Source organism: Typopeltis vanoorti, chromosome 1 (assembly GCF_054136105.1).
Source record: "Typopeltis vanoorti isolate ZY-2024b chromosome 1, IOZ_Tvanoo_1.0, whole genome shotgun sequence".
Lineage (NCBI taxonomy): Eukaryota > Metazoa > Arthropoda > Arachnida > Uropygi > Thelyphonidae > Typopeltis > Typopeltis vanoorti.
Window position 1 is genome coordinate 128739882 of NC_143549.1, and position 24327 is coordinate 128764208.

The window sequence follows — 24327 nt, forward strand, 5'->3', positions numbered from 1 at the left end:
TGCAACATAAAGCAGACAATCAAATATAATGCATAGCAAAACATCCTTCAAATAAAAGAGATTTTCAACTTGGAGCTTCACAGTGATGTAAGCAATAAGATATGCATATCAGTAAAGTATACAATTCCAGACAGACCCATTAGCTCTCTATACATCAAAAACAAAGTGGATGATATAATACAGGTAAAAGAGGTATTGAAGCTATTGCAAGCACACTGATTCAAATACATCAGTCAGACTGGATGAGTTATTCACATGGGTGGTGCAGGAATATGCAAGAGAATTAGCAAGGTCTCTGACCTAGTTGTTTGAATCTCAACACAATTTCTAATGATTGAAAGAAAGAAATACAATTCCAATATACAAGGGTGGGGCTATAATTGAAGTAGCAACTTATAGATTAATCAGTATCTTTGACATGGTCATCATAGTTTTAGAGAAGTTGATTAAGAACTGTATCAAGAGGGAGGCAGAGAGACCCGGATTCTCTACAGAGATCAAACTCAGATTAAAGTTCTCAGTCGGACAAGATGAAAAGAGAGATTTCCTCTAATATCCATGTTGTATAAGTCTTTTGGTATGTCAAATCTCCAAGCTGTTTCATAAGCTTGATATGGAAAAACAGCCTCCATTCTTTCCTTTCTTCCAGTAGTCAGAGCCTACTGGATGGTAATTTGTAGAAATTTGTGGACTTACCTGGCTTTGGAAATGTGTAATAACTGCTTTTTAGCAGGAATCTTAAAATTCACATTCAAGAAAATTCTGTTAAAGATGTAGAGCAGATAATCCATAAAAGTTGGTGACAGATGTTTAACTACTCACAGTGGAATCTGGCCCTACAACAGTTTATTGACATTAAAATAAAGCAGCTTTTAGTTCTTATATCTTGAATGGCTTATTATAAGGTTCCAGGTCATTTCAAGTAAACAGAGATTGACTTTTTTTCTACTTATGCTTCTTAAGGCCAGAAACATGGCTGTGGTGGGGGGACAGGATAGGAAATATGACAGATCTTTGGGCAGACTCTCCCCAAGAGTATCTGCAAATGCTTGTAGGTCATCTATTGTGTTCCAGGATTAAAAGTAGGTGGTATCTTTCCTTCAGTTTTCCAATTTTATCTCATATCTCTTTGATGTGGATTGATCTGGTTATACAAGATGTACGTCAGATACAAGAATCCTTTTGCCTTGACAACAAATATATATATATATATATATATATAGTGCATGAGCCAGAACACATTTGACTGTCATCAGACTTGTTGCAGATGAGATTATATATACTCACATATACAGATATTATATGCAGAAGACACCCAAGCTCTGAGCTTTCTGCTGCTGTACATGCAGCATTCTGCCATGGTTTACAGAAAGGTGGAAATGTGACTAGATTGGGTTGGTTTATGGTTTATTAGTGCAAGAAAAGCAAAGGTCATACTGCACCATAGTAATGACTTATTTCTTATTTTTCATGGTATTAACAACACCACAAACACTTTTAATCAACAAAGATGTTTTATTAACGCTAATATTTCGCTGATTTTCAACTCAGCATCATCAGAGCACAACACACTTGTAAACGCGACAGTGAGTGAGTGAAACAACATAATTGCAAAAGACAAAAGATCTAAAGTCCTATTTCTTGGCGCCCCCTAGCGATAAAAAAAAAAACAGCAGTTATCCAGGAGTTTTTCTTAGGATAACCGTCTCCAAAATTTTTGGCAAATTAATGCAACCATATTTATTAAGGTTGGGAGAATTCTTCAAAGCCATTACTGACTCAAAAAATAATCTTTCAGATCTATAACGACTCCTAAATAGCACATTCGTTTTCCTCCATCTAATCCTGTGTGAAGGAGTGTCCAAAGTGTGGTCTGCCAGTCCTGACTTGCCATAGTAATAGTAGCGAATGTATCTTTCATGTTCTTCCAGGCGGATGTTCACTGATCTTCCTGTTTGCCCATAATAGGCCAAGTCACAGTCACACGGAACTTCATACACTCCTGAGTGTGCTAAAGGGTGAAGTTTATCCTTAGGCGAGCGGATCAGACTTGCCAGCATGACATGAGGTTTGAAAGTGGTGCGAAGGCCATGTTTCAACAATACATTGGCTATCTTTTTTGATGTACCTCTGATATAGGGAATAGAAATGGTCATGTTGTATTCTTGTGTATTAGGGGAGGGCAGAGTAATAGGCCTATGTAGTATTTTATCTATTTTGTAGGGATTGTAGCCGTTGGCTAAGAACGTATGGCGCAGGTATTGGAGTTCAGTGGTCAGAGCTGTATCGTTAGAACAAATGGTTCTGGCTCTGTGTGTAAGTGTTTTTAAAATGCCGTACTGTTGGACTGGATGATGATGTGATTGTTTATGTAGGTATCTTCCTGTGTGTATAGGCTTTCTGTAAATAGAAAAAGATAGTGATCCATCTGAAAGGTGGGTGACTAATGTGTCAAGAAATGGTAAACAGTTATTTGATTCTTTTTCTACTGTGAAGTGAATTTTGGGGTGTTGGCTGTTTAGGTAGGTGACAAAAGCATCCAAAGTGTCTTGTCCATGGGGCCAGATGGCAAACACATCATCTACATAGCATAACCACACTTGTGGCTTGTATGTAGCTGTGGTAAGTACTTTGTTTTCAAAGTGTTCCATGTAAAAATTTGCTAATGGGGGAGAGAGGGGGGAACCCATAGCAGTACCATTAATCTGTTTGTAGAATTTCCCCCTCCCCATGTAAAGTAATCTGCATTCATGGTAAATTGAAATAATTCAAAAATATCTGGGGGAAATTTAGACGTGATTAAATCAAGAGTGTCTATAAGTAGTATACTGGTAAATAAGGAGGTGACATCGAAACTAACCATTATGTCTGAATCTTTTAGGATTAGATTTTTAACCAGTGTTTTGAAATGGATTGAATTTTTTACAAAAGTAGAGGAGTTGCCAATAAGGGGGGCAAGCGACTTGGCTAAATGCCGGGCCAGTTTATATGTGGGACTATCTATGCTATCAACTATGGGGCGTAGGGGAATATTAGTTTTGTGGATTTTTGGTAATCCATAAATACGAGGTGGTTTAACATGAATTGGTTTTATTTTCCTGATGATTTCTTTGGGCCATGATGTCACTTTTTTCAGTAATTTTCGGACTTTTTTCTTTTGAGACATCGTAGGGTCTCGATGTATAATTTGATATGTGGAACTGTCACATATGAGATCTTACGTTTTTCTGTTATACTCTTCTTTATTCATGATAACTGTTGCATTTCGTTATCGGCTTTTGTAATAATAATATTTTTATTATTATATAACTTTTTTTAGGGCAGTTATTTGCTTACGTGGCATACTGCTTTTTGGAGGCTTAGCCTTGTTTATAATACTTGCTATATCTAGTCGTTTTTTTTTTTTTTCTCGCTAGAGGGCACCAAGAAATAGGACTTTAGATCTTTTGTCTTTTGCAATTATATTGTTTCACTCACTCACTGTCGCATTTACAAGTGTGTTGGCTCTGATGATGCTGAGTTGAAAATCAGCGAAATATTAGCGTTAATAAAACATCTTTGTTGATAAAAGTGTTTGTGGTGTTGTTAATACCGTGAAAAATAAGAAATAAGTCATGAATAACCATCAACACCTAAGCTTATCTGTTAGATTGCACCATAGTAAATGTTGAAGTACACAGTATGCAAGGTTGAAGGTTGCAGCAATACATAAATAGTCAAAAATAAATTAGTAAATAATATGTATGCACAAAAATTAAGTTAAGCAATGCAGTATCTACATATAAATCAAATTACATTCAAATGAGTTTGTACAAATGAATTCTTTGTAAAAGTTAAAAACATCATGCAATATGTCTGAATATGATAACATCTGCCTGAGTGGGCTAGATAGGTAAAAATTTCATTCCTCTCTGTGTAAAGTGTTGGCACTCCACCAGAATGTGACAAACAGTAAGATGCATATTGCATTTTTCACACACAACTGGGTCATCAGCTTCAGTAAATAAGAATGTGTACGATAGCCAGAACAACTTCCTCACTTCTCTTTCTATGTTGACTAGAATGTCAATGCTTAATGTCATGTCATTTGTTTGTCAATGCTTTATCTTAGACTCTTTATTTTTAGGCTCCTTACTGTTGCATCAAACACAGATGGCAGAGTAATAACATGCTTATAGATTTCAGAGTGTGACCATATTTCTGAAACACCTCAAAACTTAAGATGCTGTATTTCGATTAGGGTAAAGCTCATGCTCTAACTAACAGAAGATTGCAGAAAAAGCCATCCATCTATTCAATCAACCCAGCTGGCAAAACAGGACTATACTAACAGAATTAGCTTAATCAAAGTCACACTGCTTGGTGATAATAAACCATAGGATCATTTATGTTAATGGCAAATGAATGATTCAAATAACAGAACAATTTGGGAGATAACTAGTAATGAAATCCTAACTGTGTTCAACTATATCGCTTAAGGACATATGCCAAGAAATGATGATAATATTTACAAACTGTTATTCAATTTTTCAAAATCCAAGTTATCAAAGTTTATTATCAAAATAAACTTTGATAATATTTACCTATAGCTAAAGCATAACCACAGCATATCTCTTGTTGGCTACTCTGGAGATGAGTCAAGAACTTATTTAATACAACTGAATGTGTGGGATCCTCTGCTGGATAATACTGTCGGCAGAAGGGGGATAGTGCAGTAACAGCTGCTGCTCGCATGTTTTCTTCTACATGACGTAGGCACATATCCAACACATTATGCCACTGTTCTAGTATAAAAAAATAATGAAGACACAATTGAGATTGTCTGTACAATAACTAGCATTAAACTATTACTATATCAATTTTAGTATTATCTCATTTTTAAAATTTTAGTTACGATGCCTAAGTGAAGCCTTTCAGACTCCTCCAAATAATGTCATTTGCCTTTCAATACAGGGAGCACATCAACTGCTTAATTTTTGACATAATATTTGATTTATGTTTGGAGACTTTCTAATGAAAATCCAAAGAGATGAAATGACTCCAGGACAGTGAAAAAGGTACGATAAGGCAAAATACATAAACTTGTAAAAAAAAATTATCAGAATATTTTGTACCATTCTTTCGGGGGACCCTGTAACCTCTAGAGAGTGCGTCCCCTGGATATAGTGAATAAGGACTCGTGGACCAACAGGGCCATAAGGGGCAATCATCTTGATTGTAAGTGCACTCTCATGGTACCCTAGCTGGATCTATCCTCTTCTTCCTCTACTTTGAGGAAGATCCACTCACTTTAATCCTTTCTATGGCCTTATCAGCCAACTCTTCTTATTTTATGACCCTTATGCTATTAGAGTACTCAAAAGTCGTAGGGTCTTTCCATTTCTGGTCTATATCTATGTCCCCTCTATAAACTTCTACTATAATCTACTCTTTCCTCTATTCCTCCTATGGGTTTAAATTTGGAAGAAGACTAGTCCAGAAGCATTAAGGTAGCAGCCCTACCACTGGACTATCCATTGCCAGGCTAGTCGCCTGACACGGAGAACATTATTCTACTTTTAAGCCGACAGAGAAATGCAATTGGAATGAATCTATGGAAAACAACCCTGGAATGGAAAAGGTAAAACGAAAATAGAAACGACAAAATATAATACATATAGCAAAGTGGAACATAAGAGGAATAGCATATAAAGAAATAGAATTAGACCAAATATTCAATGAAAGAAATTTTCAAATAGCAGTAATCACTGAATCGAAAAAGAAATTAAAAGGAACCATGAGAACTGAAAATTTTAATGTAATATATAGTGGAGTTGACAGAGACCAAAGAGCACAAGCAGGTATTAAGATTTGGATTCATAATTCCCTTTCATAATAGAAGCTAGAATAAAAATAGATAGAGGTTATTTAACAATAACTGGTTTATATGCCCCAGAAGAAGGAAGAGAACAGGATAATATTGAATTTTATAATCAGTTACAAAACATATATAATAAAATAAATAAAATAATTATGTAATATCAGCAGGAGACTCAAAACAAGAATTGGAAACGCAAAAATTAATAATAATACAGGAATGTATGTGGAACATACTCTAAACAGGAATGATAAAAAATTGATAGACTTTGTAGTTTATAATAACCTTAAAATAATGCATTCTTTCTATAAACGTAAAGATATACATAAATATACTTGGGCAGCAAAAGAGGATGGAAATCAATATTAGATTATTTTATCTAAAATGAAAAGACATCGAAGTTCTCTTTAGATGTTAGAGTTCACAGTGGATATGAAATAAGTAGTGACCACTTCCTTGTTAAAATAAAATTAAGATTACCACCTAAATGGCTACAAATAACAAGAACAGAAAGAAAATTTAAAACATTTGTCTATAAAACTAGATTATTAAATGACACAAATATACAATGGCTATATGAACAAAGAATTAATTAATATTTAGATAAAATAAAACAAAATGAGAAATAGAATGGCTTAATATAAAAATGATAATAAATACAGCAGCAAATGAAAGCTTAGGAAAGACCAAAAAATTCAATAAAAGAAAAAAACTGAAGATATGGGATGATACAATCAAACAAGTAATCAAATTGAAAAAAGAAGCATATCATAAATGGTTAAACAGTAAAAGATTAATAGATGAAATAGAATATAAAAGAATAAGAACCATAGCTAAAAGAGAAGTCAGAAAAAGACAGAACAAATTTCTTTCTAATTTAGAACATGACTTATGTATATAAAATAAGACCCAATGTATATAAGATTTTGACACTTAAGTACAGATACTAAAGAAAATATAAAATTAAACACTGAATTGAAATTAGAATTTCTAAATTTCTGTAGAGAATTGTGGACAGATAAATATTTTAAAAAAGATAATAGAGATGAAAGGGGGAAATAGTGGCAATGTTATGAGGCAGTGTGGTGTAACGTGGAGTTTGAGAGGAAGACATATATAGTTGGATATTGTTATAGGCATGGGAATGTGGAAGGTGGTGATGAAGAAATGTATAAACAACTTGGATTAGTGAACAAAGGAAGGGTAATTATTATGGGTGATTTTAATTATGGTAGTATAGATTGAAAGAAGAGATAGCATTTGGGAATAAGGAAAATTAATTTCTCGAGTTCTTGAGAGATAACTATCTCAGGCAGCACGTAAAGAAAGGCCATGCGAGGATCAAGAGTTCTAGATCTCATCATTTCATCAGAGGATGTAATTGTTAGAGGGGGTTTCACATTTTCCTCCAGTTGGTGAAAGTGATCATGAAGTAATCAACTGTGTTGTGGCTAGTCATATGCAGACTTTTGTGAGGAAAGGATATATGTGAAATTATAAGGCTGGTGATTATGACAAGCTTAGGAGACAACTTCGAGCTAACATGGAACGAGGAGTTGAGTGGTAAGGAAATAAATGCTGCATGGGAACTTACAAAGAAATATATAACAGCATCAATATACAAATGTATCCCAAAGGCCAAAAGGCTGAATAAGATAGGTGTAAAATGGATGAATGTGGAACTTAAGCACGAAATCTGGAAAAAGAAAGTACTTTGGAGGAAGTATAAGATGAATAATGGTAATCAGTCACATGAAGAATATAAAGAACAAGCCAGGAGAGTGACTCAGTTAGTAAGGAAAACAAAAGTAGAGTATGAGCAGAAATTGGAAATCAGGTTAAGAAAAACCCTAGAGAGTTTTTTTTTAGATATGTGGCAAGGAGAAGGAAGAATGATCATGGAAAGATGAAGTTAAAGGATGAAAGTGGTAGAATGGTAACTGCTGCAGAAGACATTGTTGAGATATTCAGTAATCAATTTATAAGGGTGTTTCATCCTGATCAAGGTGGAATCATGAGGAACTAAAGTGTAGAGGACATATAGGAGAGGATAGCTTAATTGTGAGTGAGCAGGAGGTATTTGAGGAGATAAATAACCTTGATGTTAATAAGGCAATAGAATTTGATGACATATCATCACACATTTTAAGAGAATGTTCCAGAGAACTGGAAGTAGCACTGGCATGCCTGTTTAATAAAAGTTTTGCAGCACAGGTTCCAAGGGAGTGGAAGGAGGGTAAAATTGTTCCACTGCATAAAGGCAGTGATAAGGCTATAGCTTCAAATTATAGGCCGGTCTGTATATCTGGAGTTGTGGTGAAGGTCCTGGAGAGATTGGCGAGAAGTAGGATACAGAAATGGGTTGATAACAGCAGTATTCTCTGTAGTTATCAGCATGGGTTTGTTAAGAGGAGATCATGTTTCACTAACTTATGTACTATAACAAGGTGACAAATAACTTGGACAAGCATATACAGTGGTGTACTTTGATTTTGCAAAGGCTTTTCATAGACTGCCAGGGACCGGATAACAGATTTCTGTGTTGGATCAGTGACTGGCTGTTGGATAGGTATCAGAAAGTTGTATACGAGGTGCAGTAGAGAGAAAGGTCACCAGTGGTGTGCTGCAGGGGTCAGTTTTGTGGCCATTGTTGTTCAATTTGTATATTAATAATATTGGGTTGGGTTTAACTAGTGATATCCAGCTGTTTGCAGATGATGCAAAACTGGGGAGAGCAATGCACAGTCAGGCTGATGCTAATACCTTACAAGAGGACTTGAATAGATTACATGAATGGGCAGGTAAGTGTCAGTTCAATGTTGCAAGTGTAAGGGTTTGAGATTTTGGTAAGCAACGATGGGATGCAAATGTATACACTTGGTGGGGAAACTTTAACAGAAGTAGAGGAGATGAGAGATCTAGGAGTGATGGTGGACAAGGACCTGAAATTCAGGGGCCACAATTGCACAAGTTGTGAAGACACCACATTGAATAATGGCAATGATGCAGAGAACCCTGACATGCAGAAATAGAGGTTATGATCAGGCCTCATATGGATTATTGTGCACAGATTTGGTCACTGGGTTTTCATGGTGACGAGGATATGTTGGAAAGGGTACAGAGAAGATTCACAAAGGTAGTCAGTGGTCTTTGAAATGTGGAGTATGAGGACAGATTGAGAGAATGTAAGTTGCAGAGCCTCATGAATGGGGGGGGGGATATGATTGAGACATATAAGCTGGTCAGAGGTTATTATCAGGTAGACATGGAAGAGATTTTTCATAGAATGGGAGAGGAGAACAGAACAAGAGGCCATTGCTGGAAACTGTATAAGGTGCAAGCAAAGGAGTGAGAAGTTCTTTGCATGGAGGGTGGTTCGTGAGTGGAATGCATTGCCTGAGTGTGTTGTGGATGTGGACACATTGAATCAGTTTATGACGTGGTTGGATGAGCATTGTATGTAATAGTCTCTGACTCCATGGAGGTCAAATGTTAATAATAATAATAAATATTTAATAAAAATGAAAAGGAAATAACTAAAGGAGAATTAGAAATCAACCTGAAAGAAACAAGAAATGGCAAATCACCTGGAGAAAATAAGTTAGGCTCAGAATTATATAAATATGCAGGAACAAGATTCAAAGAAAGACACCTATTATTTTTAAATAAAATCTATTCAACTGGTAATCTCCCAACATAATGGAAAAAAGCAATTGTAATCTCTATATCTTTAAAAAAGGTAGCAGAGATGACCCTAACTATAGAGGTATAATTATACTAAATTCCTGCTACAAAATATATAGTAGAATTTTAAATAACAAACTAATAAAGTATTCTGAAAACTTTATTTTAGAAGTACAGAATGGATTTAGAAAAGGATGATCATGTATAGACCCAGCCTTCTGTATAAAATTAATAATAGAGAAAAGAAGAGAATACAATTTAGAAACACATATTACATTTATTGACTTTGAAATTGATTTGACAATGTTAAAAAAAGCATTTTATTTAACATATTAAAAGAAAGAGAAATACCAAATAATATTCTAAAAGCTATCATAAGTATATATAAAAATAATCAAATACAAATAAGATTAAATCATGAACTATCATATATGAGAGAGATAAACCAAGGAATCCGACAGGGATGTCCCCTTTCAACAACTCTTTTTAATATTTATCTAAATGAACTAATAATAAAAATGGAATAAAAATTTCCATCAAGTATTAAACTTTCTCCTATTGTGAACTTAAACACTCTAATTTTTGCTGATGACCAAATAATAATTACAAATTCTGAAGATAACTTACAGAAAGGTATTTTAAATTTAAATGAGATAGCCAAAGGTTATAGAATGACATTAACAGGAAAATCAAAAACGATGGCCTTTAAAGGACAAGATCCAGTAAGAACTAAAATAGTAATAGATAACAAGATTTCAGAACAGGTGAATTCATTTAACTACCTAGGATGCATGATCCATATTTAAACCAAGACTAGTACAAAAACAAACCAGACTAAAAGTATACAATAAATTAGCCCTACCAGTCCTATTGTATGGAAGTGAAATCTGGACAATAAAACAAAAAGACAAACAAAGATTAATAACAGCTGAAATGAAGTTTATGAGAAAAACTGCAAAGTATACTCTATTTGATCACAAAAGAAACGAAGAAATTATGATAGAATTAAACCAGGAATCAGTAATAGAAAAAATTAAAAAATATAAACACAAATGGATGGAACACATTGAAAGAATAAAAACAGAAAGATTACCAAACAAACCTTAAATTACAAACCATTAGGAAAAAGAAAACCAGGACATCCTCTTAAAAGATTCAATGATGACTTCTAAGGCCAGAACAGGCTACTCTAGGCCTAAATCCTTGATAGGCACGATGATGATTTTGTATCATTACACAATACAGCACTAGAAGATGTATTTATGGTGCATCAAAAAAAAAATATTTGTCATAATTTGAGAAGAAATTATGAATCTATTCAAGGTAAAACAAGAATACATATTTAAAGAACAAAAACACAGTAACATTCATATTCACAATTACAATCTAATCTTCTACAAATATTCTGCTTAAGTTTTAAAATGAAACTGCATTTTTTCATTTAATTTCCAGTATGGAGCTTATGTATTTCTAAAGATAAACAAAACAATATAACCTGACAAGTTTTGTAAGTCATCAGACTTACATCATTAGGGGAGAAAAGACTTGCATAATAAAAGACTGAAAAAAAAAAAAAAAAAAATCAATTACACACAGCAATGTTATAAGAACGTCAAAACCAGTACATATAAACAAAGTAACCAGAAAAACAGTTGTATTAATATGTAAGGGTTGAAACTGTTTTAATTGTTACCATCATATTCTGTGGCATAAAGTGTGTCTTATTCCAAAACTTGGTGTAGGATTAAACATTGGTTTCTGTTACACTATGTGAGGATACGGAGCATTTCTGAGGGATCTTTAAATTTTCATATAAAACAGTTATGATCAATATACAGTATTTCTGTTTTCTGCCAAACTACTTGGCAGCCTGTATTTGTTGAGTGGAAGGTCAATCTTGATCTGTCTTTTTTTAGTTTCCTTTTTCCTCAACATCCTTTACATGTTTAGACATGTGTATCTCTCCAGACAGTCCCATCTGATCTATACAGCAAATGCCACAACAGCAATAAATTTTGTATACCCTTGGTTTCTTTATGAGAGAATATGGAGGGTTGGTGACTTTTTTCCTAATCTTATACAATGGGAAAGAAGCCACTTTAACATCATAACCATGAAGCAACATCGTAACTTTGTCCGTACCATTCTTGATGTAAAGTAACATAATTGCATTTTCGAAATTTGTTTATTTCAAGAAGCTGTCAGATGCATATCAAGAATTTTGTTACTCATCTTCAGTTCAAAGCCAAGGAGTATATCTAAGTTAATGCATTTTTTTTTTTTTTTTTTTAAAAGTACTAGAAATGTTGTAGGCTCTATCCTGTAAATGTTTTGATCATGCCTATCTTTTGTATTCAATGGTGGTGTTAAGCAGCATATATATAAGAATCTTCCAGTTGTTGGTTTTCTGTATGCTGAAGAGATTAATCTTTTTCCTTCCTCAAATATTTCAAGAAGGATGTCAAGAAATGATAATTTTCTGTGATTTTTCCAGTTCAAGGGTGAATTTTATGCTTAGGTGCAAGCTGTTCAGATAATCTTTAAATTGATTGCCTTCTGCTGTTTCCAACCACAAAATGAAAATGTCTGATAATAATAATGCAACCAAGTTTTTGGTTTCTTAATGATATTTTCCAATAGTTCTTTTCAAAGTTTTCCATAAAGAGATTTGCTAGGGCTGGTGATGGGGGGGGGGGGGGCACAATGACAAGTCCTATTTGTTCCTAATATTTATTCAAACTGCATTTGTCTAGAATAAGTTCATTCCTGAAAAATATATTTCTGGATTCAAAGCTAACAACAGAATTTGAAGTTACAAATTTCACAAGCTTTATGGAGAGAGGAAATGATGGAAAATTATCATAAAAGTAGTTAAATTATTAAACAATAATGTTTGACTTTCTTCTGAAATTATTCTAATTTTGACAATTCATATTGAAATCAATTTTATGAATTGAAATAATAGCTTTCTTTTGCTCCACCCCACCAAGTTTTTTCAAGCAGTGTAGTACCAAGATAGTTCTAGAAACTTACACAGCACTTGTATGTCTCAAATATGCTGGCTTGTTCCATAAAACTATACAAACGTTTGCCATAAGGGAGCAAGTCCTTCTATCCGCTGTTCTGAACCAGTTCTATATACAAGATTTCTTGAAGAATGCAGTTCGTATGATCTGATTTTCTTAAAGAGGACTACAACTTCCTTTAAATTAAATAATTAATAAATTAATTTACTATTTCTTAATTTAAAGAAAATATAAACTTTTTATACATTATTTATCGATATGTTATCAAGGAGTAACAAAAATGCAATACAATGACAATATTTGCGAAAGTTTCTCATTATCATCATCATTAGACCGTAAAGTCCAAAGACTCATTGTTGAAGGTTCTACAGCTGATCATATCAGGCCTTAAACCTTAAATGCATTTACAATCTCTGCATTCACCACACACACACACGCACACACATTCCAATCACCTACCACTCTCCATGCAACAAACCTGCCCCCCCCTACTACTTACACCTTCCTTATACAGCATCAAAGAATGACCTCATATCTTCCAAAATCCCCTATTCTAGGAAAAATCCTCTTCCATGCTAATTCAATAATAACGCTTTAACCAACTTATATGCCTCAATCATATCTCCTTCCCCCTCCTCCTATCCATTAGACTGCAAATTGCACTGCATCAAAACCTGTTTCTAATAGAGCATTCCAGAAATCAGAAACCATCATAGTCAATTGTCTCTGAATCCTTTCCAATATCTCCTGATCCTTTTCTAAAACCAGGATGATCAAGTCCACATGTGACCTGATAAAACAGAACCATAATATCCATACTTCAACATGTCCTCCAACATCACTGCTATAATCCTCTGTGCTGCCTCCACGATCTTGGCAATGTTTACCTGAAATTTTAGTTCCTTGTCCTCCATTACCCTGATATCTCTCATCCGCTCTACTTTCTCTAAGATATATACAAATAAATTGTATACTCTGCATCCCATCTTTGTTTCCCAAGTCTCAAAACCTTACATTTTGCAACTCTGAAATGTCAACCCAACTCATTTGACATTTACCAAATCTATTTGAGTCCTCTTGCAAATGTACAATATCTACTCTACTCCTCAGAAATGTTCCCAACATTGCATCATCTGCCTGTCACAATTCAAACCTCTCTTGTCATTCAACATACATTCCTCCTAGGGACAGGTCAAGTTCTCTAATTAGATGTCACACCAAATTAATTCAGCAAGTATGCCACTCTCTGCTGCATCCTTTAAGGACAGTAGAGCTCTAAAGTATTTATACCTTTAGATGTTCACAGGATTGGTTTATCTGCTTTGAAGGATAATAAACCTGAGTTTCCTGAAAACAAAAATTCTCTGCTGTATGAGACTGGCTAACTCACCATTTGACTGAAAAGAACTGATAAAAGCGGTTTCTCACATCATAGACAGAATTTAAACTCAGGTTTTTCCAACCAAAAGGTTCATCTATACCAACTGAATGATGGAGGCTCATTCAAACCTTTCACAATATCATTAATATACAAGTTAAACAGCAATGGCCACAAAACAGACTTCTTCTGCAATGTTGTTCACTCAATACTCAATTTGCTCATAAAGACAACCAATCTATAATCAAATGCACTAATCCACTATCCAATTATATCTGTTCCAATTTAATTGCTAATTGTCACATGGCTATCTATCAAAGGCCTTCGCAAAATCTAAATATACCATTGTATATGCATCTCCGTTATCTAAAGCATTTATCACCTTGTTATAAGAATCAAGTAGATTGATGACATACAATCTTCCATTGAAAAATTGTGTTTGGAAAATCTTGGTCTTTACTAACTTTTCTAACACTAATGGAAAATTGGTGTTAGAGATGTTATTAAGTCATGCCAATTTGCATGTCTCCAGATACACAGCTTGGACTATAATTCAAAACCTTAGTCTTAGCACCTGTCTTATGAAGTGAAAAAATTTTGCCTTTTTTCCACTGTTGTTAATTCTCTGGAACATTCCTTTAAAGCATGCAGTAACATGTCAACAAGCCCTACAGCCCTACTAATATCAAGTTTACCGATATTAATAATTTCCCTCTAGCTCATTTCCCTTCCCAATGTACTCATGTTCTACATGTAGATTTCTGTGGTTAAGCAGTTCTGTGGAAAGTTTTTGGTATTGAGGCCACATTATAATAAAAATAAGGAATTTATTAAAAATAAGAATAAAAATTAAAACTTGACAAGTTTTGTACGTCATAAGACATATCATCAGGGGTAGTGGTACATGGAAGTTTTACACAACAAAAGCCTATTAACAATTAATTATGCATATTAGATGTTTTTGATAACTTCACAACTGCTAAATATAACTGATAAACCAGAATACAAATGATAAATTCATTACTGAATGCATGTTGGAATGTTGCTAGTTGTTGCTATCACATTCTGTAGTATCACACTTGCTATATCCTAGGTTGATGGCAGTTAAATTTTTGATGAAATCAGACCATACTTGATATAAAATTAAGTCTTCATTTTTATTGCATTGTGTAGGGATCCTAAGAATTTGTGAGGCTTCTTTAAATTTTCTTGTAAAACAGTTATTATCAATATATGACATTTTTGTTTGTTGCCAGAGTACTTGATGGCCAGTAGTGGTTATGTGAAATGTTAGGCCTGATTTATGCTCTGTTCTTTTTTCAACGTATTTTAAGTGTTCAGACAAGTGGATATCTCCCAACTTTCTTGTCTGGCTACATAACAAATGCCACAAAAGTAATCAATCTCATTCATAGACACCTGTTTTTTTCTTGAGAATGATGTGGAGGTTTTGGTGAATGCAGGAATCTTGATTTTTTTTTGCAAAGCACTGTTCTGCAAGTACAACATAAAAGTGGCTTTTTTATTTTTTTTTATCTCAAGCTTTAATTTTACATCAAGTATGGTTTATTTTCATCAAAAATTTAACTGCCACAGACCTAGGAGAACGTGACAGCAACAACTAGTAATGCTCCAACATGCATACAGTAACAAATTTATCATTTGTATTATGATTTATCAATTATATTTAACAGTTGTGAAGTTACTAAAAATATCTAATATGTGTAATTAATTGTTAATAGGCTTTTGTTGTGTAAAATTTTCATATACCACTACTCCTGATGATGTAAGTCTTACAACATACGAAACTTGTAGGATTTTAATCACTTATTTTTAAGAAACTTCTTATTTATATTATAATGTGGTTTTGATACTGAAAACTTCCACACAGAAAACAAAACTGCTTATTGTAAGTGGCCTTGAGACAAAATCTCTGGCTTCAATCATACCCTACAGTAAAACCTGCAACAATCACAAAACCACCATTTATAGGGCTAAGTCTGATTTTGAAAGGGCTAAATGCAGAAAATTATGATCTGTACTAATGGTAACTGTGCCTTCTGGTCTCCTGCAAAAGCTGCTGGCTGTGCTTCCACTTCTAACTAGTACAGATCACAAATTTTCTGCATTTAGACCTTTCAAAATCAAACTTAGTCCTGTAAATGATGGATGTGAAGATTGCCTGGCATCATTCTTCACATCCAACTCTAGAACAGATGACCAAAGCAAATCACCTTCTTTACTTAGAACATTGCATTGCATGTTTCCTTTGACCTTCTGTCAGGAAGACATCAGGAGAATCTTGAAAAATCTGAATACCTAAAAGGCTTTTTTTTGTTCTGAAGAATCACAAGATATAACTTTTTTGTTATTATCTGTATATACTTAAGCTGGCATCTGTCTTATAGAATGGAAGTAAGCTCATATACAGCAAAAAATAAAAATAAAAAATTTAAAAGTTAATAATAAATAAAAAATAAAAATGTGAGTAGTGTCTACCATCAAACCCTTAGATCTATTTCTCACCTCAGTGTTGTCTAAAGTAATAGAGAAGGTCATCAATAATCAATATCTTTGACACCTGAAAACTGAGAGATAATCAGTCAGTTTTCAGTCTACATGTCATGAAAAGATTCGAGAAGTTTGTACCATTGTAGTTAACATTTCATAGGTAATTGAGGTTTGGTACCAAAAGATTCTCAGCAAATTGTAATCTTATATTCTGCTTTTCTCCTTGTAACTGGTTGCAAGTTTTCTCTCAGGTTATTCACAACACATTTTTCAATTAATGCAGGTGTTCTTCAGGATTCTACTATTTCACCCCCCCCTCTTCCTCATGTACATAAATGACTTGCTCTCATAACCTCCAGTGACCCCAAGTGACCATAAATCCCAATTTGCTATGACAGTATTCTCCACTCATCCTACTTATATGGTAAACATTATACTGCTCCAGCATCTCAATGCTCAGGATCATCTACAATATGTGTCCTAAATGCCAGTCTGACTGACATAGCATATCTGCTCTCCAACCAATAGGTTGTAATTGTGGGCATGGATCTTTGTGATTGTTTTTAGGTGGAAGATGAATCTCATCACATGGTATGAGACCATTGCCCTGCTTCTTGGGAGTTTGAAGTGGGTTTAAAAAGTGCTACGTTTGGTTTCTAGACTATGAGGGGGGGGGGGGGAACATAATTAAAAATAAAACAGAAAAAAAAATTCTAACTCCACCCACAGTATGAATGTACTATAGGTTTAAAAAACCTTTTGCGAGCATAAAAAAATCTCCACACTATCCTACAATATGACAATAACAACCTAGTCCTCTTCAATACTTTCAAAACACAGATTTGTCTTTTTTCCTCACAAGAACTAAGATCTTAGTTCTTTTCCCCTTATCTTTGACAATGCATAACTTAACAGTTCAAGAACAAATCTCTCTTTTCTCAAATTGATTCTCACTCCTAGCTTTTCCTGGCATAATCACATCATTTCTGTAGCATCCTCAGCTTTCAGAACTCTCGACATCCTTTTTCACTCAATATGTTACTTTTCATCTGTCTGGTTACCTTCTCTGTACAAATCCCACATCTGCCTGACCTTGGAATACTGCTCTCATATTTGGGGGGGTACATTTAAAGTCTCTCTAAAAATTCATGATGCTGTTCAGAAGAGAGCAGTTCAGTTGATTAATTAACAACTCCTTTCTCATCGCTTCTGATCAATCACTGTCTCACAGATGTCAGTTTCCACATTATGTCTCTTCTACAGATATTTCCATGAGTTTCATAAGTAGAACTAGCATCCATTATGTTCCCATTTCTACTAAACCTATAGCAATACATGTGACATGACAGCTGCCCAAGATATTTTTACAGATGAACTACTCCCAGTCATCTTTCATTCCATCTACCCCAGTTCTGTGGAACAACCTTCTCATGAAGTATTCTCTGAAGAATACAACCTTCAGCTCTTTAAGAGGAACACTGACCAATTACTTTGCTTTTTATCCCATCCCAAACATGGCATCTATTTGATAACAGATCCTGCAGCCTCTTGTGTGTGGGAGGAAAAAAAAAAAAGGCATATACTATTGAGGAAGTGATTTTTCAGCATAAAGGTTTATATCAATATTATGATTTGTTACAAGTAGTAGATAACAAATTACAATTGTAAATGTAAAGTCAAGCACTTTAGAATAAAGTGTACAAAAAATGTATACTGAGGGAATTGAACAGCAGGAAATTAATGAATCCAGAGAATTAGGAGGTGATTATTGACTGGGAGTTGAAGTTTACAGGACATACCGCAAAAGTCACCAAAACAGTAAATCAGATTACATGGCTGTTGAAGAACATGCTGACAACTAAGGATAAGGAGGTTATTATTCCTCTTTAGAAGGTTTTAATATTACCACATCTGGAGTACTGTGCAGAGATCTAGTTCCCTAAATTCCATGGGGATGAAGTGGTGGGAAGGATCCGGAGGCAAGTGATGAAGACTGTAGCAGATCTATTGCATACTCGCATATAAATTATTAAAGGGGTTTTGCTAGGAGTGACACAGAAGACTTTTTTCAGCATATGGATGAAAGGGAGGGGGGGTCACTCTTTGAAGTTGTATAAGTTGTATAACAGTGCGGTTAATGAAGACATTAGTAATAGATTTTTTGCATGAAAAATGGTGAATGGGTGGAATGGATTGCCAGAAATGGTTGTAAGTTTGGTTGATCAGTGAATGAGTTCAAGAAGTGTTAGGATGGATTTTTTGTGAAAACAAAAGTTAGAGTGGGTCTCCCAGGATGAGTCTTTGAATCTGTGAAGATGCTCAAGAAATAATAATTATTATTATCATTGTAACTGGTATATTTCATTTAACTGACATGTGTACTATTATTTATAGTTACTTTACTTTTATACAAAACATAAAGTAAACAGTATTACATTACATTTTGTAAGTTGCAATTTAAAACTTTTTTTAACTCAGCATTAGTAAGATGGGGTGTCACAGACCCCAAAGATATAGAAAGAAATAATGGTGACACTGCCACCTTACTAACACCAGGTTTACAAGCAGCAGAGAATACTGTGTGCTTTTTTTCTTTTTTTAAAACATTTTAGTTTTATACGTAAGATTCTAAGTCATAATTACAAGAACAGATTATAATTTATACCATTACCACTAATGTATTTGGATGACAACAGTTTCCATTACTACTAATGTATTTGGATGACAACATTCAGTATACAACTGTTTGGCAACAGTTGTATACTGAAGTGCAAATTAATTAAAGTATTATAATTAATACAGTAGTAAAGAACAAGATCAAGGAAAAAAGAAAGAAAATAATAGAGGAAAAGCAAATTACAGAAGAATGACATGATAGTAATGCAAAATTCTGTAAAAATGTAAAGTTGCTGAAATAAAGGGTAAATTTATAAAAGGAATTTGCTAAAATATTAGTAATAGTAATGACAAAAAAAGATGGTGAAAACATGTTGAAATGGTGTAATTCCAATGATTTCAAAGTTAGGACAAAGCAAAATTTTATGAACAGAGTGATTAACATGCACCATTTATGTTGTTTGGCAATATTTATGGATGGAGTGTAGGCAATGGGCATTGTAGTTCCTACATGATCTACTAACTGTGTTGATACTTACTGTCATTATTATTCATCCATACTGTGTTTGATGTTATACTCTCCCTTGTAATCTTCTTTCAGTAACTTTAGAATTATGCAGTTGATTATAGAGCTACTATAAATCACAGTCAAGTATATTACTGACCTATGCTGTATACCGCTAGAGTTGCATAATGGTTAATGAAGTAACTTATGAGTTAGCTACACATATGTAATAATATCATAAATATGACTTTTTGTTAACGCAAACCCATGTACGAGAAGTTATTCAACCTATAGTTATATCAGTATATGGATGGGCAGAAATATGAGAAGAAAGAAAAAAAAAACAAAAAAACTGTTAACTTTGCATTTGAATACTTGCAGATTGGTACTCACTAGGAAGTAAAGAAGAGTTTTATTTGGAGTTAACTATGAAAGGATGCTGAAAGTAACTGTATGTATTTTAAAGATTTAGAGGAAATTGGAGGAATTACTAATGCCAATTCTAATAAAATGGCCATGGAAACATTTGTAGAAAATGTAAGCAGTAGAAACTTAACATCAGTGTGAAACATTGAAGACCAAACTGAGAGGAAATGCTAATGAATCTAATTGCCTCTCTTCTGTGGTGAATCAAGGATTTCTGAGGAGCTGCGAAATGAGCCATTGCAAATGTGAGAAGCATTCAATGTATTTTGCAGTCTGTATAGAAGTAATAGCTGTTCAGAGATAAGGTAATGCCTTGAGCAAAAGATAGAGCCTAATTTATTGAATGCTGGGGTAACATTTGTAATATCATTATGCCAGGAGAGACTGGTGATAACATCCCAAAAAGAAAAATTACATCTTTTTTTCTTTTTTAGAAGACCCAAATATCTTTGGATGTTGCCAAAACTGGAAGAAAAGGGTTCTTTTTTGAGATTAAGACGGCAAGACTCAGTTTTACTGGCACTGAAATTGATAAACTTATAAGAACTCAACTTAAAAAAATAGTCTAGCAATCAGCATTTAAGGGAAATTTTGGTGATTTGTGCAGCAAAGTTTATCTAATAAGGAAATATGAGTACAATATGCTCTCCTCAACAAAATTCAGAGAGAGAGAGAGAGAAGGTAAAGCAGAACCTTTGAAACCCTATCATTAATGGCAAAGCTGGAAGATAAGGATCCATTTAACAGTATAGGTAGTGTGTTATGAGAAAGCTGATTGTAAAAGTCAGAATACAAACCATATAGTGGTAGCTTACTTAAGCCAGTTGTGACAAAAACACAGTCAAATGCCTTACCTAGAGTAACCTCAGATTCCCCAAAGCTTTTCCATTGCATTTGATCAAAGGTGATGGACATAAGCAAGAAGATCCCTCAGTTAACTAACAGTGGTAGAATTGATCCTGGTAAACTGTTTATCAGTCAAGAGATTTCTAAATTATAATAAAATTGATAAAAATAAAAATAAATAAATAAATAAAAAAATTCTTGGCCTACCCAAGGTACAAAAAATACTAAATGTTTGCAAATAACCTTTTGTGGATAGGAGCAACATAAAAAAAAAAAAAAAAGTGAGAGAAAATGGAAAGGGATTTGATTGTAAGAGTTGCCATATTTCTTAATTTTCAAGTCTAGCTTTTTCCGTGCTTATACATAGAACATCATAGTGCAAAACAGACAGAAGGGGTCAGACAAAAGTTATCACCAATAGCTATGGCAAGAATCACAAAGCATGACTACTGTTTTAACAAAATGCAAGTTTCCTGCTTTTATGCTTTTTTTTTTTTTAAACCTTTTTTTATACCTTTCAAAATCAGTTCTGGATGTATTGATAATTCCTTGGCAACTATTCCTTACTTAATCAGACAAGATGGAGAATTTGATGAAAGCAGTTGTAGTATGCACTTGGTGGTGATCACAAATAAAGTCAATGATCACAATAAAATAGAAGAAATTCTGAATGACCAAAACACATACTAAAAATAGCAAATGACCTTACTCCAAATCTTGTGAAACAGATCAATAATGTATTACATGAATTAAAAAATCAAAATAAAATAGACAACAATACTCAAAAATAAAACAGATCATTTGTGCTCCATGTGTCTTCAGACAAGTCAAAATTCATAAAGAAGGTTACCTGATACGTTCAATAATTTCATATAAAGATACCACATCACTTCTATCAAAATTCATAACAAAATGACAAACCATTATTAACCACATTTCAATTTATGATTAAAAACATCAATGATTTTTTTCCCACAAAATATCAAACCCAACTCTATTCCAAAATGAAGTTCTAACTTCACTAGATGTGACAGCTCTATACACCAATGTTGATGTCTGCAGGGAATTAGACATCATTCACACCTTGCTTCTAGAAGACGATTCTTTAGATTCATACAAGATTAACTGCCAATGAAATTCTAATCTTCATAAATTTAATAATCTTGGCAAACTTTTTCAAATTTAAAAACGATAATTATATTCAAGCTTAAGTGCAATTGGCTATCTGATTAAAATGAAGACTGCTATGCGCGTTGACTTCTAAACCAATAGAATATCCTTTAGAGGTCACGTGTTTGCAGGAGAGGCTGGAAGGAGCGTCTCTTTTATAGTCATTCAGTGGGGGGTGTGTTTGGTTTGTGTGTTGTGTAACATGGTAATAGTGCACAGTCCATTTTTAATGTGCATTTAGTTTATGGGAGGGGTGCTTAAGGGTCAAAGCTATATAACTGAGAGGAGACTTTCACATAGCCTTTAAAGGAATGCAGAGAAAACACTACAGTTCTATGGTGTCAATGGAGCATTATATCAAACAATACTTATTCTTTATTTGAGTTGTAAGTCAGCAGTTAGAACTGAAGTACAGGAAGGTGGTTTAATGTTAAATCTGGTGTCAGACAAGAATGTACATTATCCCCTCTGTTATTATCATCATCAACTACCTGATATATAACCTCAAAGGGGTATACAGGATATGATAGTACTACATGAAAAATTTACATCACTACTAACTTCTTATCTACAATTTTCCTCCAAATCAGTCTGTTACCTGCCAAGACTCCAATATTATCAGATCTTATATTTCTGTCTGAGATTAGCTCTACTATCGCATTCCTGGATGCTGACAATGTCAAGTTCTTTCCTAATATCCTCATTTTTAATATGATATTCCCATTGATGCCATCTGTTCGTGCCCCCTAATCTTTCTCAGGACTCTCATATCTGCAGTCCCTAGTCTTTGGTCGAGTGTTTTACTTCTGATCCAGCTCTCAGATCCATAAGTTAAAACTAGTTTGAACACTGTCTTATATACAGCTAATTTAGTGTTCCGACTAATTTTTTTTATTCCATATGAATTTATTCAATTGACTTCCTACCATACCAGCTTTGTTGATTCTGTTGTCTATTTCCATATTTAATTTACCACCTTCACTAAAAATCGTGCTTAAATAGTTGAAATGTTTCACTTGTTCTATAGGTTCTCCATTCACAATGCAGTTGATACTTTCAATGTTTCTGCCTATTTTCATTGTCTTTGCCTTGTTATTGCTGACCTTCATACAAAATCTATTACAAGAATTATTCAATTTAGTCAGGGAATCTTGCAGATTTGTAGCAGATTTATTTAGAAGTATAACATCATCCGCATAAAGCAAAGAGCTGAGATTAACATCTCCAATTTTGATATCTGGTTTAATACCACTTTCCTTCATAATGTGATCCATACAGATAATGAATAACAGAGGGGAGGGGTGTTTAAGGGTCAAAGCTATATAACTGAGAGGAGACTTCCACATAGTCTTTAAAGGAATGTGGAGAACTGACCAGGGCTTCTGACCTAATGTCCAGTCCTCACCTTCTCATGGTGCACCCTTTTGGATATCTACCTGGATACTGAACGAACGAGGATGGGCTGGCAATTTCGGATTTAGCCAACCAAATTGTATTCTTATTGGCTTAAACCAAAACATGAAATGATGGTACAACATGACAGAATTTCATGCCAGCTGGGGCGTCGCCCGGTTAAACAAGGCCCCCCGTTATTTTCACCAGAGGAACAAGGGCAAACAGCGAAAAGTCAGCTACTGGAACAAATCCTTAAACCCACTCCAACTCAGCATCACCAGAGTTCAAGATTGGTACTATCAACATAAGAAGCCTGAATGGCAAAGAAATGGAATTGGAAAAGCTGAGGAATTGGATAAGTACCAGATCGACATAATAGGGGTGACTGAAACAAAAAAGCAAAAACTGATGAGATCTTTCTGAGCAATAAATACAAAATGTTATATTCAGGCAATGACATTCAAGGAAAAGAAGGAGTATGTAAATTTTTCATAAAAAAAAAAGGAAAAAAAAATCAACTTTGCATTGTCTGCATTGTCTTCACACATTAGTCACTCATCTATCAGATGATTCACTAACTTTTTCCATCTATAGAAAGCCAGCACACACAGGAAGATATTTACATAAACAATCACATCATCATCCCACCTAATAGTATGGAATTCTGAAAACACTTACGTACAGAGTTAGGGCTATTCGTTCTAATGATGCAGCTCTTTCTGCAAAAATCAACTATCTCCGTCATATGTTCTTGGGCAATGGCTACAGCTCCTACAAAGTACATAACATACTTATATGGCCTGCCTATTCCCCCCCCCCCCAAACATACAAGAACAAAACACCACTAATCCTATATCTGAGGTACATCTGAAAAGCTAGCCAAATTACTAATAAAATATAACCTTCAAAAACA

The 24327-nt window shown here is 34.1% G+C and overlaps 1 protein-coding gene across 2 annotated transcripts in view; it reads right to left on the reverse strand.

The window, feature by feature from the left end:
- Tbcd (tubulin folding cofactor D) overlaps window positions 1-24327 on the reverse strand; it is a 291444-nt gene that overhangs the window by 85800 nt on the left and 181317 nt on the right. For both annotated transcript variants that reach the window (XM_090399238.1, XM_090399247.1), the window contains one exon: window positions 4584-4784. In XM_090399238.1, the coding sequence (XP_090255364.1) occupies window positions 4584-4784 (201 nt within the window). The remainder of the gene's footprint in view (window positions 1-4583; window positions 4785-24327) is intronic.